At 52.2% G+C, this 26833-nt stretch overlaps 1 protein-coding gene across 1 annotated transcript in view; it reads left to right on the top strand.

Annotated features, from left to right (window-relative positions):
- The window catches only part of WHRN (whirlin), a 52681-nt gene that overhangs the window by 7328 nt on the left and 18520 nt on the right, over positions 1 to 26833 (top strand). The window contains exons 2-3 of the mRNA XM_002193443.7: positions 7507 to 7722; positions 19174 to 19299. Coding sequence (XP_002193479.6) covers positions 7507 to 7722; positions 19174 to 19299 — 342 coding nt within the window. The remainder of the gene's footprint in view (positions 1 to 7506; positions 7723 to 19173; positions 19300 to 26833) is intronic.

The following is a 26833-nucleotide window of genomic DNA, read 5'->3' as shown; positions in this document are numbered from 1 at the left end:
TAAATGTGTGCAATCACCATAATTATACATCGATTTGCATTGATTTGCATAAGTGCCTCTACTTGAAAGCCCAACTGCTGTCCTTTGCCTTGGGAGAGGGGGAGAGGTTGGACTGTGCCTCCTGCAACTCCGTTTGTCCTCCTGCAGGGAGGCAGTGTCACCCCTGTGTCATCTCTGTGTCACCCCTGCATCCTCTGGACCCTGGTACCCGCTGCTGTCCCTCCATCTGTGCTTCCCTCAGCCTCCTCCTGTGTCCTGCTCTCCCCCCCTGCCCCTGGGTCACCTCCTCCCGTCCCAGTTCTCTCGGTTCCTCCCAGGTCAGAGCACTCCAGTGCTCACATCCAGCTCCCTGTGCTTTGTCAGGCATCCTGGGGTGGGATAGACCCAAAATCATGGAATCCCAGACTGGTTTGGGTTGGAAGGAACCTTAAAGCTCATCCAGTTCCATAGGTAGGGACACCTCCCACTGTCCCAGGCTGCTCCCAGCCCTGTCCAGCCTGGCCTTGGGCACTGCCAGGGATCCAGGGGCAGCCACATCTTCTCTGTTCCAAAATATCTCTCTCCAGTCCGGGGCAGGGACAGTCTCTTATTGCTTCACCTGGCAAATTTGGCCATAACTAGGTGTGCAGTGGGAGCCTTTTATCCATCCTGCCTGCAGCTGATCCCTGAACAAACGTTTTGGGGGCAGGAAATCCTGTGCCTGCTGTCCTGGCTCAGCAGAGGAGCTTTTCAGCTGATGTGGCTCATCCTGCTCCCCTCCCCAGCAGCCACAGGGAGCTGCTCCATTCCCCCCTAGCAGCAGGGTTGTTTTGCTCTGATCCCACAAGCTTAAACCCACCTGAGGCCAGCAGGAACATCCTGGCACGGAGCAGGGAACAGCGGCTGGACAAATTTCTGCCTGCACGCTGCAGATCGCGCTGTAAAAGCTCCCCCTGCCTCCCTCCTGCGGAACTGGTGCCGTGTGAGGGCTGGAACAGAGGCTGCACAGAGCTAGAGAATAAAACATGGATTTATTAAAGGATCTCCTCATGGATCCACCTTGGGCAGCACCAGAGCCCAGCCAGGGCTGCACCCAAGATGACCCAAAATGGTCCCAAAATGCACGAGCGCTCCCGGGGGCTCTCCCTGGGATCAGTTCTGCTCCATTGGCACCTTGGAGTTCATTGTCCCATTCCAGCTTTAGCCCAGGCAGTCCCACCCTGCTTGTTTTTCTCTCTCCAGCCCACGTTGTTTGTGCTCCTGGGCTGAGATTTGGATCATTTGTCCTTGGTGCCCAGCTGGAGCAGGAATTGTTTTGTCTCTGCTCTGTGCACAGAGCTCAGAATCCCCTCAGATGGAGCCCAGACCCAAAAACTAAAGCAACACAGAATGTGAAAAATAGAAAAGCTCAAACCTGAGGCATCAACATCCCAGCATTTCTTTCCCTTTGCAGCTTTATTTCCAAAGCTGCCTTACTTTTTGGGGATGTGTTGCCAAATTCCTGTTGCTTTGCTGGTTGATAACCTCTGCACTGACCTTTGGAGCTCCCCAGCAGAGCGATGCCCATTATCCCATAGCCATTATCCCATAGTCATTATCCCATGCCCATTATCCCGTGCCCATTATCCCATGCCCATTATCCCATGCCCATTATCCCATAGCCATTATCCCATGCCCATTATCCCGTGCCCATTATCCCAAAGCCGAACCAGCTCCTCTCCTGCCGGGAGGAAAAGCAGCTGGGGGCTGTGCCGAGGGCGAGGATGGCTCATGGTTAATGCTCCCAGTATCCAACTGGGATCTTCCCACTCCGACCTCCACGATGCTCCTTTCTTAGGGGAAGGTGAGGTGAGGGGGTGTCCCTGCCAGAGGCAGCTTCGGGCAGGCTGCCAGGAGCATCCTGGTGGTTCATTGCCCTCATTTCTGGCATCTCTGCTCCTTCTGGGGGGATTTTTGGAGGTGTTTTTACACATCAGGGCCGTTGGGAAGTGGGGAATAAGAGGGGGGAAATGGTGAGAATGAGAGAGGAAAGTCCTCAGTGATGTGAGACCTGCAGGGTTTCAGAAGTGTTGTAGCTGTCTCTGGATCCTCGGAAAGAACATGATGTACTGGGAGCTGTTTGGGTTTTATGGGGGTTTTTGAAGGCACATGAGATGTGTGCTTCCTTTTTTGATCAGTTTAAACGATCTCCTTCCCTCTCAGGGGGCTTGACAGATAATTAAATAGAGTGTTGTTAGGGGATCAGGGGCCCCATGGAATCAATCTGCCCCTCTCGCTGGCACTCGCTGCTTCTGCTGACATTTCTGGGCACTTGGTGGCTGTTTCCTGCTAAAGGCTTTGGCACTAATTCCCAGATTCACATCAATGATTTCTTTAAGCTGGGCTGCTGGCAGGTGAGCTGCCAGCCCTGAGCCTCCCACCCCATGGTCCTCAAACACATCAGAGATGGGCAAAGCCAAATCTTTTCTGAGGCTGCAAATCCCTGCAATGGCTCCAGGAAAGAGGTGGAAATGCAGCCTGCACTGTCTGATTCTGCACGGGGCATTAAGGAGGTGGAATTTGTTATTTAGGGGTGGCTGGGTGCGGTTCAGTGTGCCCCTCAAGTCCCAAAAACTCACTCAGGGTGAGTTCTGCTGTGGTTCTGGGGGGTATCTCTGCAGTCAGTGCACACAGGACAGTTTGTGTGCTGGGGGGAAAAAGTTTTCCATTGTAGAATTCCCACCCAGAGCCTGTCCTTTGTGATGCCCACTTGTGCTGGGCACTGCTGGGGCCACCTCAGATCCTCTGTCCTGCTCTGGGCCTGTCAGTTTGGGCAGGACATGGAGGGGCTGGAGCGTGTCCAGGGAAGGGAACGGAGCTGGGAAGGGGCTGGAGCCCCAGGAGGGGCTGAGGGAGCTGGGAAGGGGCTCAGCCTGGAGAAAAGGGGGATCAGGGGGGACCTTGTGGCTCTGCACAGCTCCTGACAGGAGGGGACAGCCGGGGGGTCGGGCTCTGCCCCAGGGAACAGGGACAGGAGGAGAGGGAACAGCCTCAGGGGGGACATCAGCAGGAATTTCCCCATGGAAAGGGTGATTAAACATCGGCAGGGGCTGCCCAGGGAGGTTTGGAATCCCCATCCCCAAATCCCTAGAGGTGTCCAAGGGAGAGCTGGAGCTGGCACTCAGAGCTCTGGGCTGAGGACGAGGTGGGGACTGGGCACAGCTTGGATTTGATGGTCTGGGAGGTCTTTTCCCAGCTCAGTGACTCTGGAATTGTGTGATTAGAACTCTGCTGACAAGCTTCTCCTTTTGTGCCAGGGAGCTGGGATGATCTGTGTGTCGGTGTGGGCAGGCTCTGGCCCTGCTGTGGTGCCTTCATGAGCAGGGCTGGCAGCAAAACCCACATGGGAGGGCTGGTGCCAGCCTGCTGGCACTGTGGCACCTCGCTGGGAATGGGGACAGCGAAGTGCCCAAAGCCTGGCAGCAGCTGGGCACAGGGAGCAGCAGGAAAAAGGCTTCCAAGGGGGGAAAACACAGTGGGGAAACCTTCTCTGGGCTCCTGTCCCAGTGCTCAGTCTCTGCACTGAACTGGAAGAAGTTCTTCCTCATGTCCAGGTGGAACTTCCTGGCATCAGTTCCTGCCCATTCCTCTTGTCCCATTGCTGGGACCCTGGAGCAGAACCTGGGCCCTGCTCTGAGCCCTCCCTGCACACAGGGCTGAGGTCTGGCCTTGGTAAAACCTGGGAGGGGGGAAAAAACCCCCAAAATAGAGGTGAAGTGCAGCATTTCTCACTCTGCAGGCAGATGGATGGAAACTCTGCTCTTCTGGAGCTCACACGGCAGCTGCTGATGGATTCTGCCCTGGTTTGGGTGCAGGTGGAAGCTTCTCCCACTTGGCTCACCTGGTGCCTCGTCACTCTGCAGCTCCTGGTGCCAAGCACTTTGTTAAAGCCTGGCTCAGAGTGTGGCTGCACAAAGGTTGTGTAGATGTGTGCCAGATCCTGTCCCCAAGCCTGCTGTCCTTGTTATCCCAGGGAAACTGAGGGAAAGCTGCTTCCCTCTCATCTCCTCTCACAGCCGTGGCAGCTGCAGTTTAAAGAGCTGCTGCCTGAGGGACACAAAGCTTCCTGGAAGCTCAGATGTTTGAGCAGAACTGACTTTAGTGGTCACCAGGTTGAGGAAGGGGTTTGCAGCCTCACAGGGAAGAGTTTCTTCTCAATCTACAATCTAATTCTACCATCCCTCAGTGTGAAGCCATTCCCCCTTGTCCTATTACTACATTATCCCTCTAAAAGTCCTTAAAAATCTTTTGTGGGTGTTGCTGTCCTCCCTCACCTGTGATCACCCAAAGGGTCTCCAAAAGGTGCTGGTCAGGAGGTCCAAAAGGTGTGTCCTGAAGGGCTTCTCAGTGAGGGAGGGTCTCTGGTGGGCTCCTCTTGCATCCTGCCCTGGGCATGAGCAGGGAGGGTTTTTTGGGAAGGAAACTGTGCTGGACAGGGAACTGCTTCTCACTGAGTCCAGCAGGGACCTCAGGAAATGTAGAAAGGGCTCTGCAGAGTGTCACCAGCCTGTCTGTCTGGGAGTCACTGTCACCAGCGTGTCCTGCTGGGCACTCCCACATCTGCTCCCTCCCCTCTGGGCTGGAGGCTGCCAGGGAGCCCTGGCTCTGTGCAGCTGTCCCCTCCCCTCGGGCTCCTGCTGTCACCTCCATGCATAAAACATCTCCCTGAGCCCAGATCCTGCTCCTGGTGGCCTTGTCAAGGGAGCTGCAGGGGGACATAAAAATCCCCTGTAAATCTCTGGCCTCTGATCCCTGCTAATCTCCCTGTGCCTCCAGAGAGCAGCTCTGCTGCCGTGCCTGCCCTGCCAGGGGGTGACATTTGGCTGGGGCTAAATGGCTCTGCCAGGCTTCAGCAGCCACCCCTGCCCTGTCCCCGGGGCAGCTGTGACACTCAGGGTGCCCAGGGTGGAGCCAGCCTGTGTCCAGTCCCTGTTCCTGTGCCCCATCCCTGCTCCTGTGCCCTGTCCCTGTTCCTGTGCCCAGTCCCTGTTCCTCTGCCCAGTCCCTGTTCCTGTGCCCAGTCCCTGTTCTTGTGCCCTGTCCCTGTTCCTCTGCCCAGTCCCTGTGCCCCATCCCTGCTCCTGTGCCCTGTCCCTGTTCCTGTGCCCTGTCCCTGTTCCTGTGCCCAGTCCCTGTTCCTGTGCCCAGTCCCTGTTCCTGTGCCCAGTCCCTGTTCCTGTGCCCAGTCCCTGTTCCTGTGCCCAGTCCCTGTTCCTGTGCCCAGTCCCTGTTCCTGTGCCCCATCCCTGTTCCTGTGCCCCATCCCTGTTCCTGTGCCCAGTCCCTGCTCCTGTGCCCTGTCCCTGCCCTCGTGCCTCGAGTCTCTCCTGTGGGTACAATCCCAAGGGTATTCTTTGCTCCTTCTCCTCCCTGCCAGGATGGATTCTCTGGGGAGGGGAGGGGAGGGAAGGGGATCCCTGTGCCATGTCCAGTCTTTCCCTAAACACCTCCAGGGATGGGCACCCCAAACCTCCCTGGTCAGTCCCTGCCAAGGCCTGAGTCCCCTTTCCATGGGGAAATTCCTGCTGCTGTCCATGCTGAGCCTGCCCTGCCCAGCCTGAGCTGTTCCCTCTCCTCCTGTCCCTGTTCCCTGTTCCCAGCCCAACCCCCCGGCTGTCCCCTCCTGTCAGGAGCTGTGCAGAACCACAAGGTCCCCCCTGATCCCCCTTTTCTCCAGGCTGAGCTCCTTCCCAGCTCCGTTCCCTTCCCTGGACACGCTCCAGTTCTTCCTTTGAAGGGCCCAGAGCTGGACACAGGTACAGGGGTACAGTGATGATCTGCAGACTCCAAAGAGGTTTTGTAGAGACAGCTCCAGTTTGGATGAACAAAACACATTTCAGGGGGTCCTGTACCCCATCTGACAGGGCTCCCTTGCCCTGGCAGCTCTGGGGTAGGGGAGAAGGGTCCCTGCCATCCCCAGCTCATTGATTTTCATGGACTTCAGCCCATGCTGGGCCTGGCTGTGTGGCAGCTTTGGCTCAGGAAGCTGCTCTGTGCCCTGAAGCCTGGCACAGCCACGGTGCCCATGGGAGAGAGGTCCCCTGGGGTGGGCAGGGGGCTCAGAACCTGCCCCATCATCCCAGAGAGACCCGGGCAGGATGGAGCACGGGGAGCAGCTCTGGCACCAGCTGGGTGCCTGCAGGGAGGGAGGAGACCCCAGCAGGGACGTGTTGGAGGACCTGGGGAGCTGCAGGAACGGGGCTGGAGCTGGGGAACAGCCCAGGGGGTGAATGCTCTGCGGCTGTCCCCCCTGGTTTGGCAGTCCTTGTGCCAGCCCTCAGGCACACGGTGACCTTGGGAGCAGGGAGCATGGTTTGCAGCCAAGTTGCTGTGTGTGATGGAGATGCTGAGCTGGGCTTTGAGCTGATTCTCAGTGGCTCTGGCAGGGAGGAGCAGCAGTGCTGCCAGCTCAGGGCTGGGATGCAGCCAGCCCCCTATTACTGACAATTTTACCCTTTCCTGAGGAGCTGCTGGTTTTAGTTCTTCCAGCCACAAGCTTTGCTCAGCAGCTTCTCTGCTCAGTGGGGACAGGAGACCTGGCAGGGCAGCTCATCCAAATGATGTATATATGGGAAAAAAACCCAAACACCTCCTTTCTGAGAGCAGATCTGCAGTGCTGAGGTCCCTGAGGCCTCTGGAGGGATCAGCACTTACAGCTGTCCCCAGGGAAAGCTCCTCCATGTTAATTGAAGTTTCTGTGTCAGCTTCCCACAGTGGAAGCTGGAGGGGGCAGAGGAGCGATTGCAAATCACCTCCTCTGGCCCTCAAGGTCATCTCTGTGCATGCTGCTTTGAGTGTGAGTATGTTTTAGTAATTATTCCTCCCATTAATTGACTGCTTGTGCTGGGGCAGGCAGTGGTAACTCAGTGGCTCAGTTTCTGGGAGTGCTGTCCATGTTCCCTGGAGGCACCAGGAGCTTTTCCAGTGGCAGAGGCTGGAGCTGTGGGGACAGAGCTGGGGCTGAGCCGAGGCTTTTCCCACACTGGTTCTGTTTGCTGCCAGCACGGTCATGGAGAGGCTGATATCCATGTTCAGCCTGCAGGGAAAGGCTTCAGAGAGACCTTGGAGCACTCTGCAGTGCCTAAAGGGGCTGCAGAGAGCTGGAGAGGACCTGGGACAAGGGGCAGTGCTGCTGTCCCCCAGCACTGCTCCCTGTCCTGCTCTGACTCCTCTCCAGAGCTGCAGGAGCTGCTCAGTCCTGGTTAGCCCATCTTGGCCATGGCTCTGCCCACTCTCCTCCCCACTCTGCTCTTTCCTGGCTGATGGGAAAGCTTTTCTCTGGGTTTTCTCAGCAGCAGCAGCTGTGCCTTCACTCTGTTGCAGCCAAGAGAGAATAGAAAACCCCAGCTTGTTATGCAGCTCCATCATTCAGCCGATGGCTGCAGAGGAGCTGCAGATCCTGCAGCCCCCAGAAGTGCACAGCTGTGTCTGCCTGGAGCCCGGGTGGCCCTGTGGCCACTAACCCCTTGTCCTTGCCTTGTCTCCCAGGTGCTGAAGGGCTGCAAGAAGCTGAACCTGGCGGTGCACTCGGTGGGGCGCATCCCGGGGGGATACGTCACCAACCACATCTACACCTGGGTGGACCCCCAGGGCCGCAGCGTGTCCCCCCCCACGGGGCTGCCCCACCACCAGAACAGCTCCCTGCGCAGGGACAGCGAGAAGAGGAGCCACCTGCAGCTCCTGCAGGAGGGGGACGAGAAGAAGGTGAGTATGGTAAAATGCAGGTGAAGCTGGGGGGAGAAATGCTGGTGTCAGACTCCAGTTCAGAAGGTTGAATGATTTCTTTATTATAACTATGCTATAATACATTAATATACTATTTAAAGGAGATATTAAACTACAAACCTACTTTTCTAACCATATCTAAGTCACTCCCAACTCGTGACCCTCTCTGAGAGTCCAGCCCCAGGTGGGTTGGATTGGCCATCAGGCTCAAACAATCCTCACCAGAATCCAACCAAGCACTCACCCCAGGGAAACAATTCTCCAAACACATTCCACATGGGAAAACAAGGAGCAGAAATAGAAATTGTTTTATAATTCTTCTCTCTGTGCACTTCTATGAAAAATCTTGAGAGAGAGAAGAATGTCCTTGCCAGGTGAGCAAAGGGGGATCAGACACAGCCCTGGGGCCTCTTCCCATGCAAGTCCCAGCCCTCTGTGTCCCCCTGGCCTTGTCACCTGTGCCACTCTCCTGTGGCAGCCTGCTTTTGTCCCTTGGGTGTAGCTTTGCCCCCAGGAGCCCTGGAGCATGGGATGGGTTGGCTTTGTTCCTGTTTGGCACAGGAGGGAGAAGCTGGGCTGGAGGGCAGGAATTGTCCAGGGAATGTCCTGCCAGGAACAGCCACCAAAGCAGGAGTGGGTTTGAAGGCTTTTCCTAAGAGTTTTTTTGGCTGGACATTGAGGGACTGACATCCAAGTCCAGCCTGGAGAAAAACTCTGGGGAGAGCTCAGAGCCCTTCCAGGGCCTGAAGGGGCTCCAGGAGAGCTGGAGAGGGACTGGGGACAAGGGATGGAGGGGCAGGACACAGGGAATGGCTCCCACTGCCTGAGGGCAGGGATGGATGGGATATTGGGAATTGGGAATTGTTCCCTGGGAGGGTGGGCAGGCCCTGGCACAGGTGCCCAGAGCAGCTGTGGCTGCCCCTGGATCCCTGGCAGTGCCCAAGGCCAGGCTGGACAGGGCTGGAGCAGCCTGGGACAGTGGGAGGTGTCCCTGCCATGGCAGGGGTGGCACTGGGTGAGCTTTAAGGTCTCTTCTAATCTGTGTCACCTGTGGTGACAGTTCAGATCTTTCTGAATTCCTGCAGTTCAGATTTTTCCTCAGGTGTTCGTGTGAAGCTTTCCTGGGTCTCTTGGCAGTTCTGTCTTAGTAAAAAAAAAAAAACCAACCTCTCCCCCCAGATCTTCTGTTCTATAAATACTCTAAAATAAGACAGATAATTTTCCTTTTCTTCCTGGGGATAGGCAAACCTTCTGGGGAGTGAAAACCCTGGTGAGGGAAAAAGGAGCAGGGAAGGGAATGGCTCCTGTAGTGACAGCAGGGCAGTGTGGCCAGGGCTGGGCCTGGATCCCGGGCCTCTGCCAGAAGGAAACCATCAGCACATCGAATTTCCAGCCCTGCTCCCTTGCTGTGAGCTGCCCTCCTTTAACCAGCCCTGCGTGTAAGGGAAGCCAGCACAGGCTGTGGAGCTGCAGTATTTGATCTCAGGGATTTGATGTCTCCTCTCCCTCACTCTTCCCAGGGCAGCCAGGCCTGCAGAGGTGTCACTGCAGAGACACCGTGTGTGAGAGCTTCCCTCTGGCTGCCCTGGCAGCTCTGGGACCCTGGCAGGGGTCAGGAACCCCCTGGACAGAGCCCCCAGAGACACTGGCTGTGATCTCTGTCCATGGAAAAGAGTTTTCAATCTTACAGGATCAATTACAAGCTCTGAGTGTTTGATATGAGTAATAATTAAGTGTGGCACGAGTGCAAAATAAAACTTTAGGATTCTAGATTAGGGGTCCTGTCGCTGTCGAGGCAGGACGGGAATGAAGAGACTCTGACCAGAAGGCTGCTGAGAGTAGAACTCCGGTTTATTCAAAATACACTGCTCTTTTATACAGAGCTTTGTGAGGCCCAACTCCATTGGTCCTGAAGTGAAAACAACCCAGACCATTGGTGCAAAGTGCTTGATGCACAGTGATAGAACTTAACTATAAACAGTGTGAAAAACAAGAGAGATAAATAATTATCTACATTCTTCTCCAGCTCTTTCCCAGGCTTCTGCCTGACTAGAAATTCTCAGTTTCTTTCTTTGACTGAATCTGAGACCCACAGGGTCCAAAGGGGACAAGATGGAGGAAATTGGGTGTGTCTTGTCCTTTTTCTCCTTCTTCATGCCCTCCATGTTTCACTGTGGTGTTGGCATTTTTCTGTTGGTTCAGGCTGGGGACACACTGTTCAACGTAGGTGACAGATATTGGCACGTTATTGTAAATCCAGCACAGGTAGTTTCTGGTATTTAATGTTTGTACCATCCCACTGAGGGCAGAGCCCCACACGCTGCCCTGCAGGACAGAGCTGTGGCAGGGCAGCAGAACATGTTAGAGATAAACAGAATAAACAACCTTGAAACAGCACAGACCAATTATGGCTTCTGCTTTGGCAGTGGGGCTGAAAGACAGAGACTTTCTACAATCTCGGAATCATCAATACCTCAGATTCCGACAACCATGCTCAGGTCCCCTGGAGCAAGGGACAGAGGGACAGGGAACCTCACCCTAGACAAGCAGGATGTGGTGTTTCCATCACATGGAATATGTTTCCACCACACTGGAATTCCACCCATGGAATATCAAAATACTGTCCTAGAAATCAGCACTGCCCTCCCAAAGACACAGAATTGCTTGCAGCCTTGACTGTTTCCATCCTTTTTTATCCTGATATCACTCTGTCTGTGCCCAAAATGTCCTCAGCCCCTGGAAATGCTGTGGAAGAGTCTGTGAGCTTCCCATGTCAGCCAGTGGGAGAGAAAAATCTAATACAGGATGAGGCAGTTTGCTGATGAAATATTCATGTGGGCCACAAGGGAGAAGGGCCTATTATTTTTATTTTAAGGAGAGGAGAAAAGCAGGCTCTGCTGGCTGCTGTCCCCACCCCCTGCCACCCAGTGTCACCTTGAGAGAGCAGCAGCAGCTCTGGGCAGCTGTGGGGAGTTGTTTCTGTGCACATCCTTCCTTCAGTCCTCGCTCTGTGTGGATGTGAAAGGCTCAGGAAGCTGGAGCTGAGTGTCCCCTGCCCCATCTCAGCCTCGTCTGAGCCCTGGGAAGATGTGCCAGCCCTGCTGTGCTCCTGCCCTTCCTGCTGTGGGCACCTTTGCCCAGGTGTGAGGAGTGGCTCCTCCCAAATCTGTGTCCTTCCATTCCTTGGTGCTGCTCCACACGGTCAGGCAGCCCTTTGGCTTCTTCAGGGGATCCCTTTGGGTTAGAAAGGACCTTAAAGCTCCTCCTGCCATGGGCAGGGACACCTTCCAGTGTCCCAGAGTGCTTCCAGCCCAGCCTTGGGCACTGCCAGGGATCCAGGGGCAGCCACAGCTGCTCTGGGCACCTGTGCCAGGGCTGCCCACCCTCCCAGGGAACAATTCCTAATTCCCAATATCCCATCCATCCCTGCCCTCTGGCACTGGGAGCCATTCCCTGTGTCCTGGCACTCAGACCTCTGTAAATTGTGTCTCCACATTTCCTGCCAGGTCCTTCAGGCTCTGCAAAGCCACTGAGCTCACCCCAAACTTCTCCTCTCCAGGTGAACAACCCCAGCTGTGCCAGCCTTCCCTCCCAGCAGAGCTGCTCCATCCCTCTGATCCCCCTGGATCCTCTGGATCTCTGCACTCTCAGCCCAGGACAGGGGCCTGAGGCCCCTCTGTTAACCTGGGAAAAATCCATGAGCACTGCAGGAAATCTTTGAAGCTCTCAGTGATGGAGAGGGAGTGTTCAGCCTTCTCTTCTGGGCCTCACTCCCTGGTGACACGCCAGCAGGGACATTGGTCTCTGCTTTAAGTGCACAAGGCTTGGCACGCATTTTGCAGTAGCCTCCACTCCTGATTTCCCGTCTGTAAGAGCAGAAAAAAGAAAAATTACTGGCTGCTAGGACTCTCAAAAGCTCAAAGCTGCCCAGACTCCTCTGTGTCCAGGGGTGCCTTGCTGTGCCAGCTGGTGGTGGGAACAATTCCCCTGATCCAAGGCTCTGGCAGCGAGCAGACAGGGATTATTTGGTGGGGCATTTTCTGCACACAGGCTGCAGGGCATGGATGAGCTGAGCTGCTGTGGCCTGAATTACTGAGCACCATGGAGGGGTAAAACATGTCCCAGAACAGGGAACAACCTGCCTCCAGTTTTCCCCCATCAAAGACCACCCTCGGTCAGGGGTGGCTCCGTGTGGTGGAAAAGTCTCTCCTCCAACCCGTGCTTCCAAAGAAAGGCTCAGCAGTCTCTGTTGTTCGGTCCCAAGGCAGTTTATTGCAAGTTATCTAAAAGATTTTCTTCTGGGGCTGCTGTGGTTTGCTCACAGCTCAGGCAGAGGCACACACACACCCTGACATCCTCTCTGACTCCCGACTGCTTCTTCTCTCCTCACCCAGGGCTGCTGCTGTCTTTTATATGGTACATTACGTGTTACATGGGTACAGTTTTTCCCCAATGCCTATTACCTATATTAAATGGTGCTTTTCTATCTTTTATATGGTACATTACGTGTTACATGTTACAGTTTTTCCCCAATGCCTATTACCTATATTAAATGGTGCTTTTCTATCTTTTATATGGTACATTACGTGTTACATGGGTACAGTTTTTCCCCAATGCCCATTACCTATATTAAATGGTGCTTTTCTACTCTAAACAAATTTGTGAGTGCCAACATCACCAAGAACATGGAGGTGAGGAAGAAGAAAGAGGGAGGACAGGGCAGGCCCAAATCCCTCCATCTTAAAACCTCTGACCCCCATGTACAAAACCAAAACCCCCCTGCACAGCACTCAAAAATTCTTCCCTCTACTTTGTGACTACTTCTACTATAATATCTAAACTTTAGTGACTTCTTGTTCTTCCTTCAAGGTTGGTAAATCATCCCATGGCTCAAACCCAAAATCACAGCTGTTTCCAGCTGCCTGCCAGGGTCTCAAATGCTTCTGACCTGGGCCCGGAACATCCAAAAATGTCTGAGGGACATTGTGAGTTCCACCATCCCCTTTGTATTTGTATGTGTAGATTTATAGGTAGCTACAGATAAATAATTAACTTCTGAAAGTGGGGTTATTCTATTCACAAAAATGCAAATAAATGCAACACATCCCTGGTTCATTCAGCCCAGTCAGTCAGAACTGACAGGCACTGTTTGATTTGTGGGCGGTTTTACATTCTGAGAGGAGAATTAGTTGGTTTTTTGTTTTTTTTTTTTTTAATCCCACTCTCTCCTATTTCTAATCGATCTGAATGTCCTGGAATGAATGTGGCAAAGTTTTCAACCAGGCTTTGGGGAAGCAGAGCAGCTCCAGCCCTGCAGCTGGAGGCTGGAGTGATGCAACCCCACAAGGAAATCCACTGCCACAGCTCAGCTGCAACACCTCTGGAGTCAAAGGGGCATTCCCAGCCCTCCCAAGGCTCAATTCAAGGCTGCTGGAGGCATCTGGCATTCTTCAGGCACTGGAATATCCCTGCCTGGCTGCCTCTTCCTCCAGCACTTCTGCATGCCTGGAAGGACGGGTTTGTCACTGAGTTTAAGGGGTTGGTTATCCCCAGGCTGAAGGATTTGTTATCCAAAGGCATGGAATGGAAAGCAGCAGTGAGGTGTGATGGTGTGACTGACCCATCCAGGGGTCTGTGGGGTCATCCTGGTGGGATGAGGTGTGGGACAGGCTGGGTGGGCTCTGGGCAGCGTTCCCAGCCTGGCACCTTGGCCACGTCCTCCTGTGGGCACTGGGATTCCTCCACTTCCAGCTGTGGAAGAATCCCCCCAAAGGGATTTGGGGATTGGGATTTGGCAGCTGGTTTGGCTTTCCCCATCCCCTCCCAGGCAGAATCCAGCCTGCCCTGAGCTGGGGTCTGGGTGAGCAGAGGGGGTGCTGAGATCTGGGTCAGGTTTTTTGTGAAGACCTGACCTGGCATGGAGAAGGGAGCTGAGGTTGAAGGGAATGTTGGGCTGAAGGAGCTGCTGGCAGCTCCAGCCTGTGATTGTGTTACAGATCCTTGTTTTCTGTGGCTGTGCTGTGCGGGGCAGGTGCTGTATTTCCCAAATTTAGCATTTTAGGTGAATGCAGTGTCTCCTCAGAGCCCTGTGCCCGCAGGGGGAGTCCCCAGTGGTCAGGCAGTGTGCAAGGAAGGGTTTGCAATAGTGCAAAGCTCTGGGAAATGTGGCAGGAGCCAGGCCAGACAGAACAGCAGCCCAGCCCCATCCCAGGATGTCCCAGCTCGCTGGAAAGCTGGGACCTGCTTCCCGTGTCACCTTCTGCTCCAGAGCACTTGGATTTTTATTGCCTGCCCAGCCTTAGAGTCCTCTGGACTTGTCACAGCAGCAGCAAAGCCGTTTGTGCCGTGAATTGTCATTGATGGACTGGGATTGACAGCTTATTTCATTAAAAGCACTTTGGAAACCCTCAGACAGTGAAAACTCAGAGGTGCTGCTGAGCTGGGAGGAAGATGAAGTGTGCAAAGCACTCTGGCAGTGCTGGACTAGGAGTTCTCTGAGAAGCACCATTCCATCAGCTGAATTGGTGCCTTAATGTGCTTATTGCCAGGGGAGCTGCTTATTCCTGCAAGCTTTTGGTGCAGCAGAAGGAAAAAAAACATAATAAAGACGAGTGTGAACATCTCCTTGGCTTCAGGCAGTTCTGGAGCCAAAAGTAGCAGTAATTATTATTTAAAAATAATAAATTATCTGTGCTAATATTGCATGGCTTTAATGTTTGAGACACTGCTGGTGACTACTTGAGCATGAAGGATAAGAGATGCAGGAGAGGGAAGGAAGGATTTCTCTCTATTAGTCTGTAATGACATTTGCAGTGTGAATATCCAGCTCCCCACGTCTCTCACTGTTTGCTTGCTCTGACCTTGCTGGGGTTTGATTTTGTTTACAGCTTGAAGGGTATCCAGGCTCGTGGGGGGCTGGTTTAGTTCCCTGTGGGACTGGAATATGGGATGGGAGCCACTGGTGCACCAGTGTCCTGGGGGTTAAAGGCAGGCAACGATTTGGCTTGGAAAGGACCTTTAAATCCCATCTAATCCAGCCCCTGCAGTGAGTGGGGGCATCTTCAGCTACATCAGGCTGTCCTGAGCCACATCCAGCCTGCCTTCAGTGTTTCAGGAGTCACCCTTCTGCCTCGGGCATGCTGTGGCTCTGTCCCAGCAGAGGTACCCAGAAATGTCCTTTGTGTCACAGCCCAGCCCACCCTGAGGGCAGCAGTTCCACCTCTTGGTTATTTTAGGCACTTTTGATGCCTTGTGAGGGCTGGAACAGAGGCTGCACAGAGCTAAAGAATAAAGCAGGGATTTATTAAAGGATCTCCTCGTGGATCCACCTTGGGCAGCACCAGAGCCCGGCCAGGGCTGCACCCAAATGAACCAAAATGGTCCCAAAATGCACGAGCGCTCCCGGGGGCTCTCCCTGGGATCAGTTCTGCACCATTGGCACCTTGGAGTTCATTGTCCCATTCCAGCTTTAGCCCAGGCAGTCCCATCCTGCTTGTTTTTCTCTCTCCAGCCCACGGTGTTTGTGCTCCTGGGCTGAGATTTGGATCATTTGTCCTTGGTGCCCAGCTGGAGCAGGAATTGTTTTGTCTCCCTGCTCTGTGCAGAGCTCACCATCTCCTCAGATGGAGCCCAGACCCACAGACTAAAGCAGCACAGAATGTGAAAAATAGAAAAGCTCACACCTGAGGCATCCCTTGGAGCAGAGGCAGCAGCAGAAGTGGCAGCTGGTGTGTGAGCCCAGCCCTGCCCCACGAGCTGGGATGGGATGGGACAGGACCTGGTTTGGTCCCTGTCCCTGTGCTCTGTGTCACCTCCCAGCCCTGGGAGCCGCTCCCTGTCCCCAGTGCTGGATATTGGTGGCAGCCCAGCCCTGGTGTGGCCATAGGGAGCTGCCCTGGGCAGGGGTGACACTGGGACAGCCCAGGCACCCCCCAGCTGCCCCCAGGACTCAGCTAAAGGCTGTGAGCCATCTCTGACCCCCCACACTCGCTGTGTGCAGGATGTCTAGACACAAACTGTGGGGTTTCCTTGGGAAGCAGGAGGAGGATGAGCCCTGCCAGCCTCCCGAGGCGTTCTTTGCGTTGTGTGGCAGCAGTAACAGCCTGGAAATATCTGCCAGCATGGCTGGAACCCCCTCAGCCACACAGCTGCGTGCTGAGCCCTGCTGGGGCAGGCTCATTCCTGTCTGAGAGGCCTTCTTGTCATGGCAAAATGGAATCTGTCAACAGGTAATTCCATAAAGCCAGGCAGAAGAAATCCTGTGCAGGAATCAGCTCGGAGCAAGTGCCTCATAAGTGCCTCATTGATGATGGCTTTTCTTTTTTTTTTCCCTTCATTTCCTGCTACAGGAGATGGCAGATGTTTCAGCACTGAAACAGAAATTAAAACTGTGACCTTGGACTTCCAAATGGCTCTGTGTGATGCACGCAGGAGCCGCCTGGGGCTGGGCACAGCCTGGGGATGGCACAGGGAAGGAGGAGGGCACTGGGCAGTGATGGGCAGGGAATGCCTGGCAGGGTGTAGGTGATGGTTTATCTGGGTGTTACTGTGCCTCCAGGACCTGATGGGGCTCCAGGAGAGCTGGAGAGGGACTGGGGACAAGGACATGGAATGACAGGATGAATTACAAGCTCTGAGAGTTTGATATAAGTAATAATTAGGTGTGGCATGGGTGCCAAAGTAAAATTTTAGGATTCTAGATTAGGGGTCCAAAGCGGACGAGATGGAGGAAATTGGGTGTGTTTTGTCCTTTTTCTCCTTCTTCATGCCCTCCATGTTTCACTGTGGTGTTGGCATTTTTCTGTTGGTTCAGGCTGGGGACACACTGTCCAACGTAGGTGACAGATATTGGCACGTTATTGTAAATCCAGCACAGGTAGTTTGTGGTATTTAATGTTTGTACCATCCCACTGAGGGCAGAGCCCCACACGCTGCCCTGCAGGACAGAGCTGCGGCAGGGCAGCAGAACATGTTAGAGATAAACAGAATAAACAACCTTGAAACAGCACAGACCAATTATGGCTTCTGCTTTGGCAGCGGGGCTGACAGACAGAGACTTTCTACAATCTCAGAATTATCAATACCTCAGATTCCGACAGTTCCTGCTCTTCCCTGCTCTCTGCCACGCTGTTCCCAGCAGCTCCTGCTGCAGGGTTCATTCAGGGAGCTGCAGCTATTAGCTGATTAAGAGATGCAATTAAGCTCTGAGCAACCCGACTTTCTGGGCTGCCAGCAGCGATGCATTTTCCAGGTTTGCTGCACACACAACTTGGGTTTGCTGGTTTTTTGGCTCCAGGGTTTCTGGATCCGTGCCTTTCCTGTCTCTGGAAGTGCAGACATCCCCTGACACCCCTTGGAGGTATTTTATGGATTGGTGGGATCCCCTCTCAGTCTTCTCCAGACAAATCAGCTCCCACAGTCTCCTCATCAGAAACTCCCTCTCACCTGATGCTTTAAGATTTTACCCTTTATATTTTTCAAACCCTGTTCTGCATCAGTGCCTAACTCTAAACTCCATATAAAGTGTTCATGAATTGTCTCCACATTTTGGGCAGACAGAGCAGCTCACGTGGCAGCACCTCATGACAGAGGGACATCTCTGGGGGTATCTCTTACTCCATCTGATGCTCTCCCAGGTGGGGGGAGCAGCTTCTCAGCTTACCAGGATAGTGTTAAAGGCAAATGGAAATGTCTGTGTGCAGAGCTGCCCCTCCTGGAGCTAACCCCAGCACATATAAATGTCATTCAGGGACCTACAGAGGGAATTTTGGCATTCCCAGTCCGTCCTGACGTGATCTGTGATTCCAGGCACCTTGCTGCATTTCTCCTATTTGTATTTTTTCCCCCAGACTGGGGGATTTTTTGAGAGGCACAGCCACGGTGGGGTGAAAAGCTTACAGCAGGGAAATCCTAAATGCCATCAGACAGACTGGGGGATAACAGCACTTCAGAAAAGTTGAATATTTTCCTCATTTTCAAAAACACTCAACCAAGTGTTCTGTGGTCCAGACCAAGGTTTCCCTGTGAAGAGAAGACCAAAGTGCCCTTGGATGTGACAGGCAGCTGCTCCTTTGGGTGGGTTCAGTGCCCAGCTCGTCTCTTCAGCCTGAAGCATGAAGGTCTCTATAATTCCTTTATAATCCTTCAATGCCAAAATTGTTTCCAGCACTTTCTGCCCTTTAAAGCAGGGAAAGGAAACTCAGGGAACACCAGCTTTTTCAGAGAAGGATGCTGGTACAGGTAGTTGATGCTTTACAATTCTTAGTCCAGCTTTGCATCCATTTCTCTAAATCCAAAATGTGGAGCCTTAGGTGGGTTTGTGTCCTGCTGCTGATTTCTGTGTTTCTATCACCAAGACAGAAAATGGGTTTTCAATACCAGCCCCTCTAAGGCTGGCCTGAATTCCCTCTGTGATGCTGTGTCCTCGAGAAAGATGGATTAATTACTGCCTTGAAGCTGGGAATTATTTATCCGCCCAGGTAAATGTGCAAGATTTTGGTGTGACTGCAGCGAAGGGGTTTAAATATAAAAGCCCTTCACAAACAGCTTGTTTCTGGTTGTTTCTATCAGTGTGAAACACATTTTGGCTTTTCTCATTTGTTTTTATTCCTGCTGTCTGCTTTTCTCCAGAAGTGACTCAAAACTTGGGAGCAAAGCAAAAAAAAATAACCCCGGAGTTATTAATTTAAAAAGTGTCATGCAGGGAGTGAACAAAGGCAAATTTAAATGGAGAGTCCTCGAGGGAGCTGAGCACAGGATTGCTCACACACTCCAAATTCCCACATCCAAATATTGTCAGGCCCTGTGAGGAGGAGAGGGTGGATGAAGGCAGGTGGAAGCTGGGTTTGCAAATCAGCATTTGGTGGGGAGAACATCTGTTCCCAGGTTGTGGGAAATAGGAAATGGCTTCTGCAATAAGTGCTGGATTTATGGCAAGTTTGTCCTGGAGTTGTTAATTGGAGCTAATCAGGCAGGTGATTATCCCTGTGGGGAGTGGCCCTGCACAGGGAAGGGCAGAGGGCTGGAGCTGGGCTGGTTCAGTCTGGGTGCAGGGGGATCATGGCTCTGCTTGCTCAGGGCAGCAATGCCAGAGGGGGAATTCACACCCAGTGCTGGCTGGCACCACCCCGCTGGTGCTCCTGGGGTTTTGGGTTTGTTCTCAGGTCTCTACCCCAGGGATGCACCTGTAAAAGGAGAGAGTGGAAAACTCCTGTGGATCAGCTGATTTGTGGCTGAAAATCCACCCATATGTGCTGCCCCTCATGTGGCTGAACCTCTCAGCCTCCAGAGCTTTTCCTCCTGGTTCCCACTGCCTCCTCAATCCCACAGGAGCTGCTGTCCCACCCAGGGCATGGCTCTGTGCCTGTGGCCCACCTCTGTTTCTGGAAGCACTTGGACACCCCATAAATGTCTCCTCCTCTTCCTCTGCAGGTGAATCTGGTCCTGAATGAAGGGAAATCCCTGGGCCTCATGATCCGAGGAGGGGCAGAATATTCCCTGGGCATCTACATCACGGGTGTGGACAAGGGCTCCGAGGCAGAGAGCACTGGCTTGAAGGTGAGAGTGACCCCAGAGAGGGTGGGAGGTGACCAGGAGCGTGTCCAGGTGGGTTTGGGATGTCTCCAGAGAGGGAGACTCCACCTCATCCCTGGGCAGCTGTTCCAGGGCTCTGCCACCCTCAGGGAGAGAATTTCTTCCTCGTGTTGAGGTGGAACTTGTTGTGTTTTAGTTTATGGCCACTGCTCCCCATCCTGACACTGAACAGAGTCTGGCACCATCCTCTGACACCCCTTGGAGGTATTTTATGGATTGGTGGGATCCCCTCTCAGTCTTCTCCAGACAAATCAGCTCCCACAGTCTCCTCATCAGAAAGTCCCTCTCACCTGATGCCTTAAGATTTTACCCTTTATATTTTTCAAACCCTGTTCTGCATCAGTGCCTAACTCTAAACTCCATGTGAAGTGTTAGTGAATTGTCTCCACGTTATGGTCAGACAAAACAATTCCTCTAGGCCTGAAACTCAAGGCCACCTCACTGCCTCAGGCCCCAAAAAGTACCAACAAAAGTGAATTGGGGGGAGCAAACTGGGGGTAAATCACTTCATTACCTGAAGCTTGGAGAATGAAGTCTCAAAGAGCTTTTTTTTGGCCTTGGTTGCCAGGGAGAACCAAGATGGGATGGGGGCTTTGGAATGTGTTTTATCTTTCTGCCTAGGGAAAAGGTAGGGAAAAGCACTGGGAAAACAAAGTAGGAATGCAACAATAGGCTACAGAGCTCCAAATACGTGTGTAAAAATACAGAGAATACAGAAAAAAGACAAAAATCATTAGGCAGCAATAGAGCAGGGCTGATCCATCAGGCTGCTCAGAGACCTCAGTGCATCCATGCTCCAGCAGGTTCCTGAGGGATGCTCTGGGGTTGGGCTGGGCCCTTCTGAGGCTGCACTGGGCAGAGCTGGAAGCAGAGCTCTTGTGAAGGGAGATCTACACCCCTCTCACCCCACCACGTGCACACACATCGCCTCTGAGCTCCTCCAGCCGTCCCTGCAAATCCCAGCGTGGTTCCTTCTCTGACCCAGCAGATCCTGGAAGGGAATTTTGGGGTTACCACTGTGTATGTTCACCAGTGGAACAAGCTGGAAAGGAGCAGTTGGATGTATCTGTGTGCCAGGCAGGAATGGGGCATGTTTGACACTTGGGCTCCTCAGGCTGGATCATTTTCCTGCAGTCACAGATTCTTTCCTGGTGTATTTTTCCCTCTAAATAACCCAATTCCCTGCAATGATCTCCAATCACTGCTTCCTCCAGGGCAATCTCATGGGCTCTGAGGGTCAGTCCTTTGCTATTCCTTATGTGTCTTGGTTTGAAAAGACAGGAGTCTGTGACAGAAGGCATAAACCTCCTGTGAAATGGAAAAGGTAAACCCCCTCCCTCCAAATTACCACAATTTTAAAAAAGGCTCTCAGGCAAAGATATGGGAATAACAGTTTTTACTAGGAGAAAAACTAAATAAAAATAATAATAAAAATGTAATTAGTACAAACAAAACTAGTGATGGAGTCAGAAAGCTGACCCCCTGAGGAGTCAGGGTGTTGGTAATAGTCCAGTTAAATGTGGCTGTTCCTCCTGGAGTGGCAGATGAAATGCTGCTGGAGCAGGGATCTGTAGAAGGGTGGAGTTTTCTCTGAAGGTCTGGTGATGGAGTAGATGGGCCTGGTCTTCCTCTGGGGATCCAGCAGAGAAGAAGCTGCTCCTCTGGGAATCCAGCAAAAGGGCTGTCCTGATGTCCCAAAACCGCTGATTTTATGCAGGTAGGGCTGCTTGGCTCCTCCCTCTGGGTGGAGCATCTCACCATGGGATGATGTAACTTTCCCAGCCATGCAGGGAGTCATTCCATGGCCCATTAACAGAAGATTCTCCCCAGAGGGAGACATTGTTCTTGGGAGAGATAAGGAAACTGCCCAGCCTCCAACAGATGGCAAATAGAATACATGCTTATCTTACAAGCCAGGACACTTATGTCAGTTGAGATCTGATGCATGTTAAACTCTGAAATGTCCTCTCAGTCCCCTGGACTGGTGCTGGGCTGCTGAGGATGAGGGGTGATCTGCTCTCACCCCTCTGTGTGCAGTGAGACATTTCCTGCATTCACTGACCCTAAAGGTCTTTTCCACCCTCAAGGGCTCTGTGATTCTGTGATTTCCCCATCGCTCAGCCCTTGGCTGTTTAGGGCTAAACCTTAGTTTTGCTTAGTGGCCCCAAAAAGTCACTTAAATCTGTCAAGGCTGACAGCATGAGCTGGGAACAGTGTGGTGGAGAGGGCTGGGACAGACAGGACCCTGTCCCTCAGGTTGTTGTGGCTCTGAGGTCACCAGAGTTCCCTTTGTAGCCAAGGAGACTTTTAGGAGTAATGCAGCCACTGCTGAGCTGTCCTGAGCACCGTTTCCCTTTGTGTCACAGAATAAAAATGCTGCACTTGGAGGTTTGGATCAATCCAAGTCTGAATCTCTCTCAGCTCCTCAGCAGGGAGATGGACCCTGGGCCCTGAGGGGATCACGGGGCCATGGCACAGGGAGCTGTAGGAGCATCCTGGAGATGGCAGAGTGCTCCTCAAGCTGCAGAAATGCTGCTGCAAGCTCCCTGCAGAACCCCAGCGTGCAGGATGCTCCTCTGGGCTGGCACCTCTGCCCACACCCCTGGCTGGGTCCCCAAATGTGTCCCAGGGATGTTGGTGGCTTCACCAGCGAGAGGGGCAGTGCTCTGGGGCACAGGATTTTGAGACGGGGATAAGAAGAGGCCCAGGACACTTTTTTTTTAGAGCTGGAAAGGGAGGGACTGCCTGGAGCTGCTGTGGGTGACCTTGCTGACACCAGCATGATTGTCCCCTGTGCCAGGGTCAGGAACATCCCCTAAACCCCAGAGTTTAAATACAGGATGAGAAAGAAGAAGGTGTATTGTTTTCCTTGGTGTTTTTTTCTGGTTTTGCGCAGGGAACGTCTCTGCTTTTCTTTTTTTGCATCCCCCTGGCAGTGAGCTCAGCGGAGATGTCACAGGGACAGTCCCAGCAGGAGGACACCTGGCTGATTCCCTCCATGCCTGCTTGGAATGCCAGGAAATAACCACCAAACAACCCAGAGCAGTGCCAGCTCCCTGCCCTGTCCCCCCAGGTCCTGCCACTGCTGTTTGCACACCTGAGCCTCTGCTTGTTGATTCTGGAGATCTCCCCTGTCACTGCTCTGCTCTCCAGGCAGTGATCTGTGTGTCCAGCAGGCTCCTGCTGTGCTGAAAGTCAGGCTTGGTGTGATTTCAGATCCTCACAGGCACTTCCCACCCTGATTTGTGTGTGCTACAGGCTGTAAATTCAGTGCTGCCTGGAGGTTTGGAGGTAGAAAAGGTCTTTTATGTCCTGCTGTTAGACATGGTCGGGTGTAGATTGCTGATCCGGGTGGTGGTGGAAGGGATGTGATGCCACAAGGAAGCAAGAACTGGTGGATAACTGTGGTTTCCAGGTAGTTTGTTGCTCTCTAAAATGGAAATATTGTTGGATTGCTCAATGTGGGCTCAACAAAATCCTGGCTGGGTTGCTGGGAAGGTTCCTGCTGGCTTCACAGAGTGGATCCTTCTGTGGGGTTTGCTGCTTTCACTGAGTTTGTTACCAGAGTCGAGCTGATTCTGAGGTGATGTTTAGATGAGAGAGAAGGTAGAAATCCTTCCCTGGGAGGGTGGGCAGGCCCTGGCACAGGGTGCCCAGAGCAGCTGTGGCTGCCCCTGGATCCCTGGCAGTGCCCAAGGCCAGGCTGGACAGGGCTGGGAGCAGCCTGGGACAGTGGGAGGTGTCCCTGACATGGCAGGGGTGGCACTGGATGGGCTTTCAAGTCCCTTTAAACCCAAACCAATCTGTAATTTTGTCAGATATTTCATTTTTACCTCCTTGTATCTATGGCACCAAATCAGAATTTTGGACTCTTTAAATAATAACTACAATAAATAATGTTTTACACTTCCCTTTAATTTTGATCTAAGGAAAAACAAATGCTACTGACAGCCAGGCAAAACCAAGGAAGTTTCTCTGAGGCCCAGAAACTTTTGCCAGCTCCAGGAACAGAGACCAAGAGGATCCCAGAGGAGCTCCAGCCCTGCTGGTGCTGATTCAGGTGCTGCTGTTCTGCTCCCTCAGCAGACAGAATTCCAGCAGAAACCAGGCTGGAGCTCTGCAGTCAGTCAATAACTAAATATTCATAGGCTTGGCCTTGGCCTCCTTGATGTTTATTCATTCATGAAACTTCTGACAATGTGCTCTTCGGGCATGTTTGAAAATCTGCTGCCTCTGAGGAAGTTCTGAGAGTGAAAAAGTGGGGGTTAGCAGAGGGGGGAGGCGAGTCAGCCTTGTTTGCTTTCAGCTTCTGTCCTTCCTGCCTCCTTCCTGCTGTCCCCAGCGGCGCCCAGCACGAGCTGAGCTCCTGATGCTGTTCCTGGCTCTGCTGGCCCTCATTTCTTCCTTGCTCATTTTTCCTGGTGCTGTGTTTTGTCAGGATTTGGGTTCTTTTTCCTCCTTAAGCCATTTTTGTTTTCTCTCCTTGACCTTTAAATCAGAAATAGCGGATTCCAGGGAGCTTGCTTTGAGCAAACAACTCAATGTTGAGTTCCCAGAACGAGGGCTGGGGTGAAAATCACGATCCACATTTATCCAGATATGAGAGGAGAGGGAAAGGGAGACTGTAAATGGGAAGAGCTGAATGATTTTACTTCAGCATTTGCTGTCACAGAACAAAGAGTAATTTAGGCTGAAGAAGATCTCCAAGACTATCGTGTCCAATCATTCCTCCATCACTGCAAGGCCACCACTGCCCCATGTCCCCAGGTGCCACATCCATATGGCTTTTAAATCCTTCAAGGGATGGGGACTTTGGAGTCCCTTCAAGACTTTTGGTGAAGAATTTTTCTTAAGTTTCCACCCTGAGCCTGCCCTGGCCCAGCCTGAGCTGTTCCCTCTCCTCCTGTCCCTGTCCCCTGGAGCAGAGCCCGACCCCATGGCTGTCCCCTCCTGTCAGGAGCTGTGCAGAGCCACAAGGTCCCCCCTGATCCCCCTTTTCTCCAGGCTGAGCCCCTTCCCAGCTCCCTCAGCCTCTCCTGGTGCTCCAGCCACTTCCCAGCTCTCTTCCCTTTTCTGGACACCATTTCGTGTCATCTGCAAACTCCCTTGAGCCCTCATCCCAAAGCCACCCCTTGAAAGCTGCAGTGAGCTTTGAGGCCTGGACACAGACAAATATCCTGGAAAAAAAGAAGATGAAATAAAAACCTTATGGCTCCCTCAGAATTTGGGAATTTCTCCCAGAAATAAAAATCTTGTGGCTCCCTCACAGTTTGGGAATGAGCTGCAAAGTGACAAAGTCACTCAGGAGGTTGTGGTTGTGGTAGCCAAGATGTAACATTTCTCCTGGTCCTTCCACTGGTGCCACCTTGATGGGGACAGAAATCTCCTCTCCTGGGAGGACACCAAAACCTCCCCCCATCAGTGCCACCCCCAGAGAGCCCCTTCCCTCCCTGGGCTTTCAACTCCCCTCCTTGTCAGCAATGTTTGGGGAAATGTCTTGGTTTGAAAAGACAGGAGTCTGTGACAGAAGGCAAAAGCCTCCTGTGAAATGGAAAAAGGTAAAACCCCCTCCTTCTAAATTACCACAATTTTAAAAAAGGCTCTCAGGCAAAGATATGGGAATAACAGGTTTTACTAGGAGAAAAACTAAATAAAAATAATGATAATAAAAATGTAATTAGTACAAACAAAGCTAGTGATGGAGTCAGAAACCTGACACCCTGAGGAGTCAGGGTGTTGGTAATAGTCCAGTGAAATGTGGCTGTTCCTCCTGGAGTGGCAGATGAAATGCTGCTGGAGCGGGGATCTGTAGAAGGGTGGAGTTTTCTCTGAAGGTCTGGTGATGGAGTAGTTGGGCCTGGTCTTCCTCTGGGAACCCAGCAGAGAAGAAACTGCTCCTCTGGGAATCCAGCAAAAGGGCTGCCCTGGTGTCCCAAAAAGTGCTGATTTTATGCAGGTAGGGTTGCTTGGCTCCTCCCTCTGGGTGGAGCATCTCACCATGGGATGATGGAACTTTCCCAGTCATGCAGGGAGTCATTCCATGGCCCATTAACAGAAGATATCTCCCTGGAGGGAGACATTGTTCTTGGAAGAGATAAGGAAACTGCCCAACTTCCAACAGATGGCAAATAGAATACATGCTTATCTTACAAGCCAGGACAGGAAAGGACCCATTTTCAGCCAGCCATGGCCCCCTCAGTCCCTGTCCTGGATCCTTCCCACGTGGATCATCTGCCCTGAGCCGTTTCCCTCCTGGAGAAGCTGAGCACTTCCTTATTTACTGCGAGCCTTCATTTGCTCACTTCCAAATTGATCCATACATTTTCCTGCCCGTATCTTTAATTTCTTAAGGGCTTTTAGTAATTATTTGTTCTGGAGAGAGGCTTCCTCTACTTTACTGGTATCTCCAGTGGCCTTCAGCCTCTGCTGGCACTTCAGTGCCATTAAACAGGACTGGTGCCAATGCCAACCCATTTGGCATCACCCCTTTGGCCCTGTTATTTCCAGCTAGGTTTGGTGTCCTTTAACCTTGATTTGCATTTAAAATCTCTTGCCTCTTTTTCTGTCTGTGTGATCCAAATTCTGATTATTTTTTAAGAGAATTTTTCAGAGAAAATTCTGGTTATTTCTGCTTCTCAGGACCCTTGTCTGAAGCCCATTATGTTTCTCTTGACTGCACCTCCCCTGCCCCACTGTCTCCAGAAGGAGAAGGAGCCAGGGCTGTCATCGAGGCGTAATTTCCAAACTCTTTTTTCTCATGGTCTGTCACCTTTTGCGTGTCATGTTCAGCCCCTGCATTTCAGGCTACAATTTTCCCTAGGAAATGAGAGTAATCCACATTTTCAGAGGTGTTCAAGCATTCAGCACATCCTGGGCATCCACCCACCATTAGCTGAGCACAACTGAAAAGTAGTTCCTGAAATATCCAGGGCAATAATTTTCCTGTGTTTTATTATAACTTTTTTTGTGTGTGTGTCTTTTTCTTTTATTCTGTGCCAATTTGGAGCTGTGAATACAGCAAATAATTTCTCAGGGTCAGCTTTTGTTTTAGTAGATGGTTCTTTTGCATCTCTGCAGGGTTTTTTTGTTACTTTCCCACTTGTCCTTGACATTGGGGGGAAAAAATATAATTATTATCTATGTTAATTAGCAAAAAATCCAGGGCCCCTCTAGTCTCCCTGATGTTACAAGAGCGTGCCAGGCTCCTCTTGGTTCACTCTTAAAAGGAGAAATTAAAGATTATTAAACCTGTGTAACTGTCCTGAACCAAAAAATCAAATCCCTGGTATGGAAAACCATTGACGTTTCATAACTGCAATAAAACTGCTTAATCAAATTTGGATTTTTATTGTTTCGGTGCTGCAGTGAACTCTGTGCTCCTTGTTTGAGCAGCAAAATCCACTCCAGGGGGCTCCTGATGGATCAGAAAGGCCTGGGAGATGATATTTGTGCACCTGAGCGGGTGTTTCTGTTTCTCCTGGCACTTTAGGCCCTGGCA

Source organism: Taeniopygia guttata, chromosome 17 (assembly GCF_048771995.1).
Source record: "Taeniopygia guttata chromosome 17, bTaeGut7.mat, whole genome shotgun sequence".
In the NCBI taxonomy this organism is placed as follows: Eukaryota; Metazoa; Chordata; class Aves; order Passeriformes; family Estrildidae; genus Taeniopygia; species Taeniopygia guttata.
The sequence above is the reverse complement of the archived record's forward strand: the minus strand, read 5'-3'. Positions and strand labels throughout refer to the sequence as shown.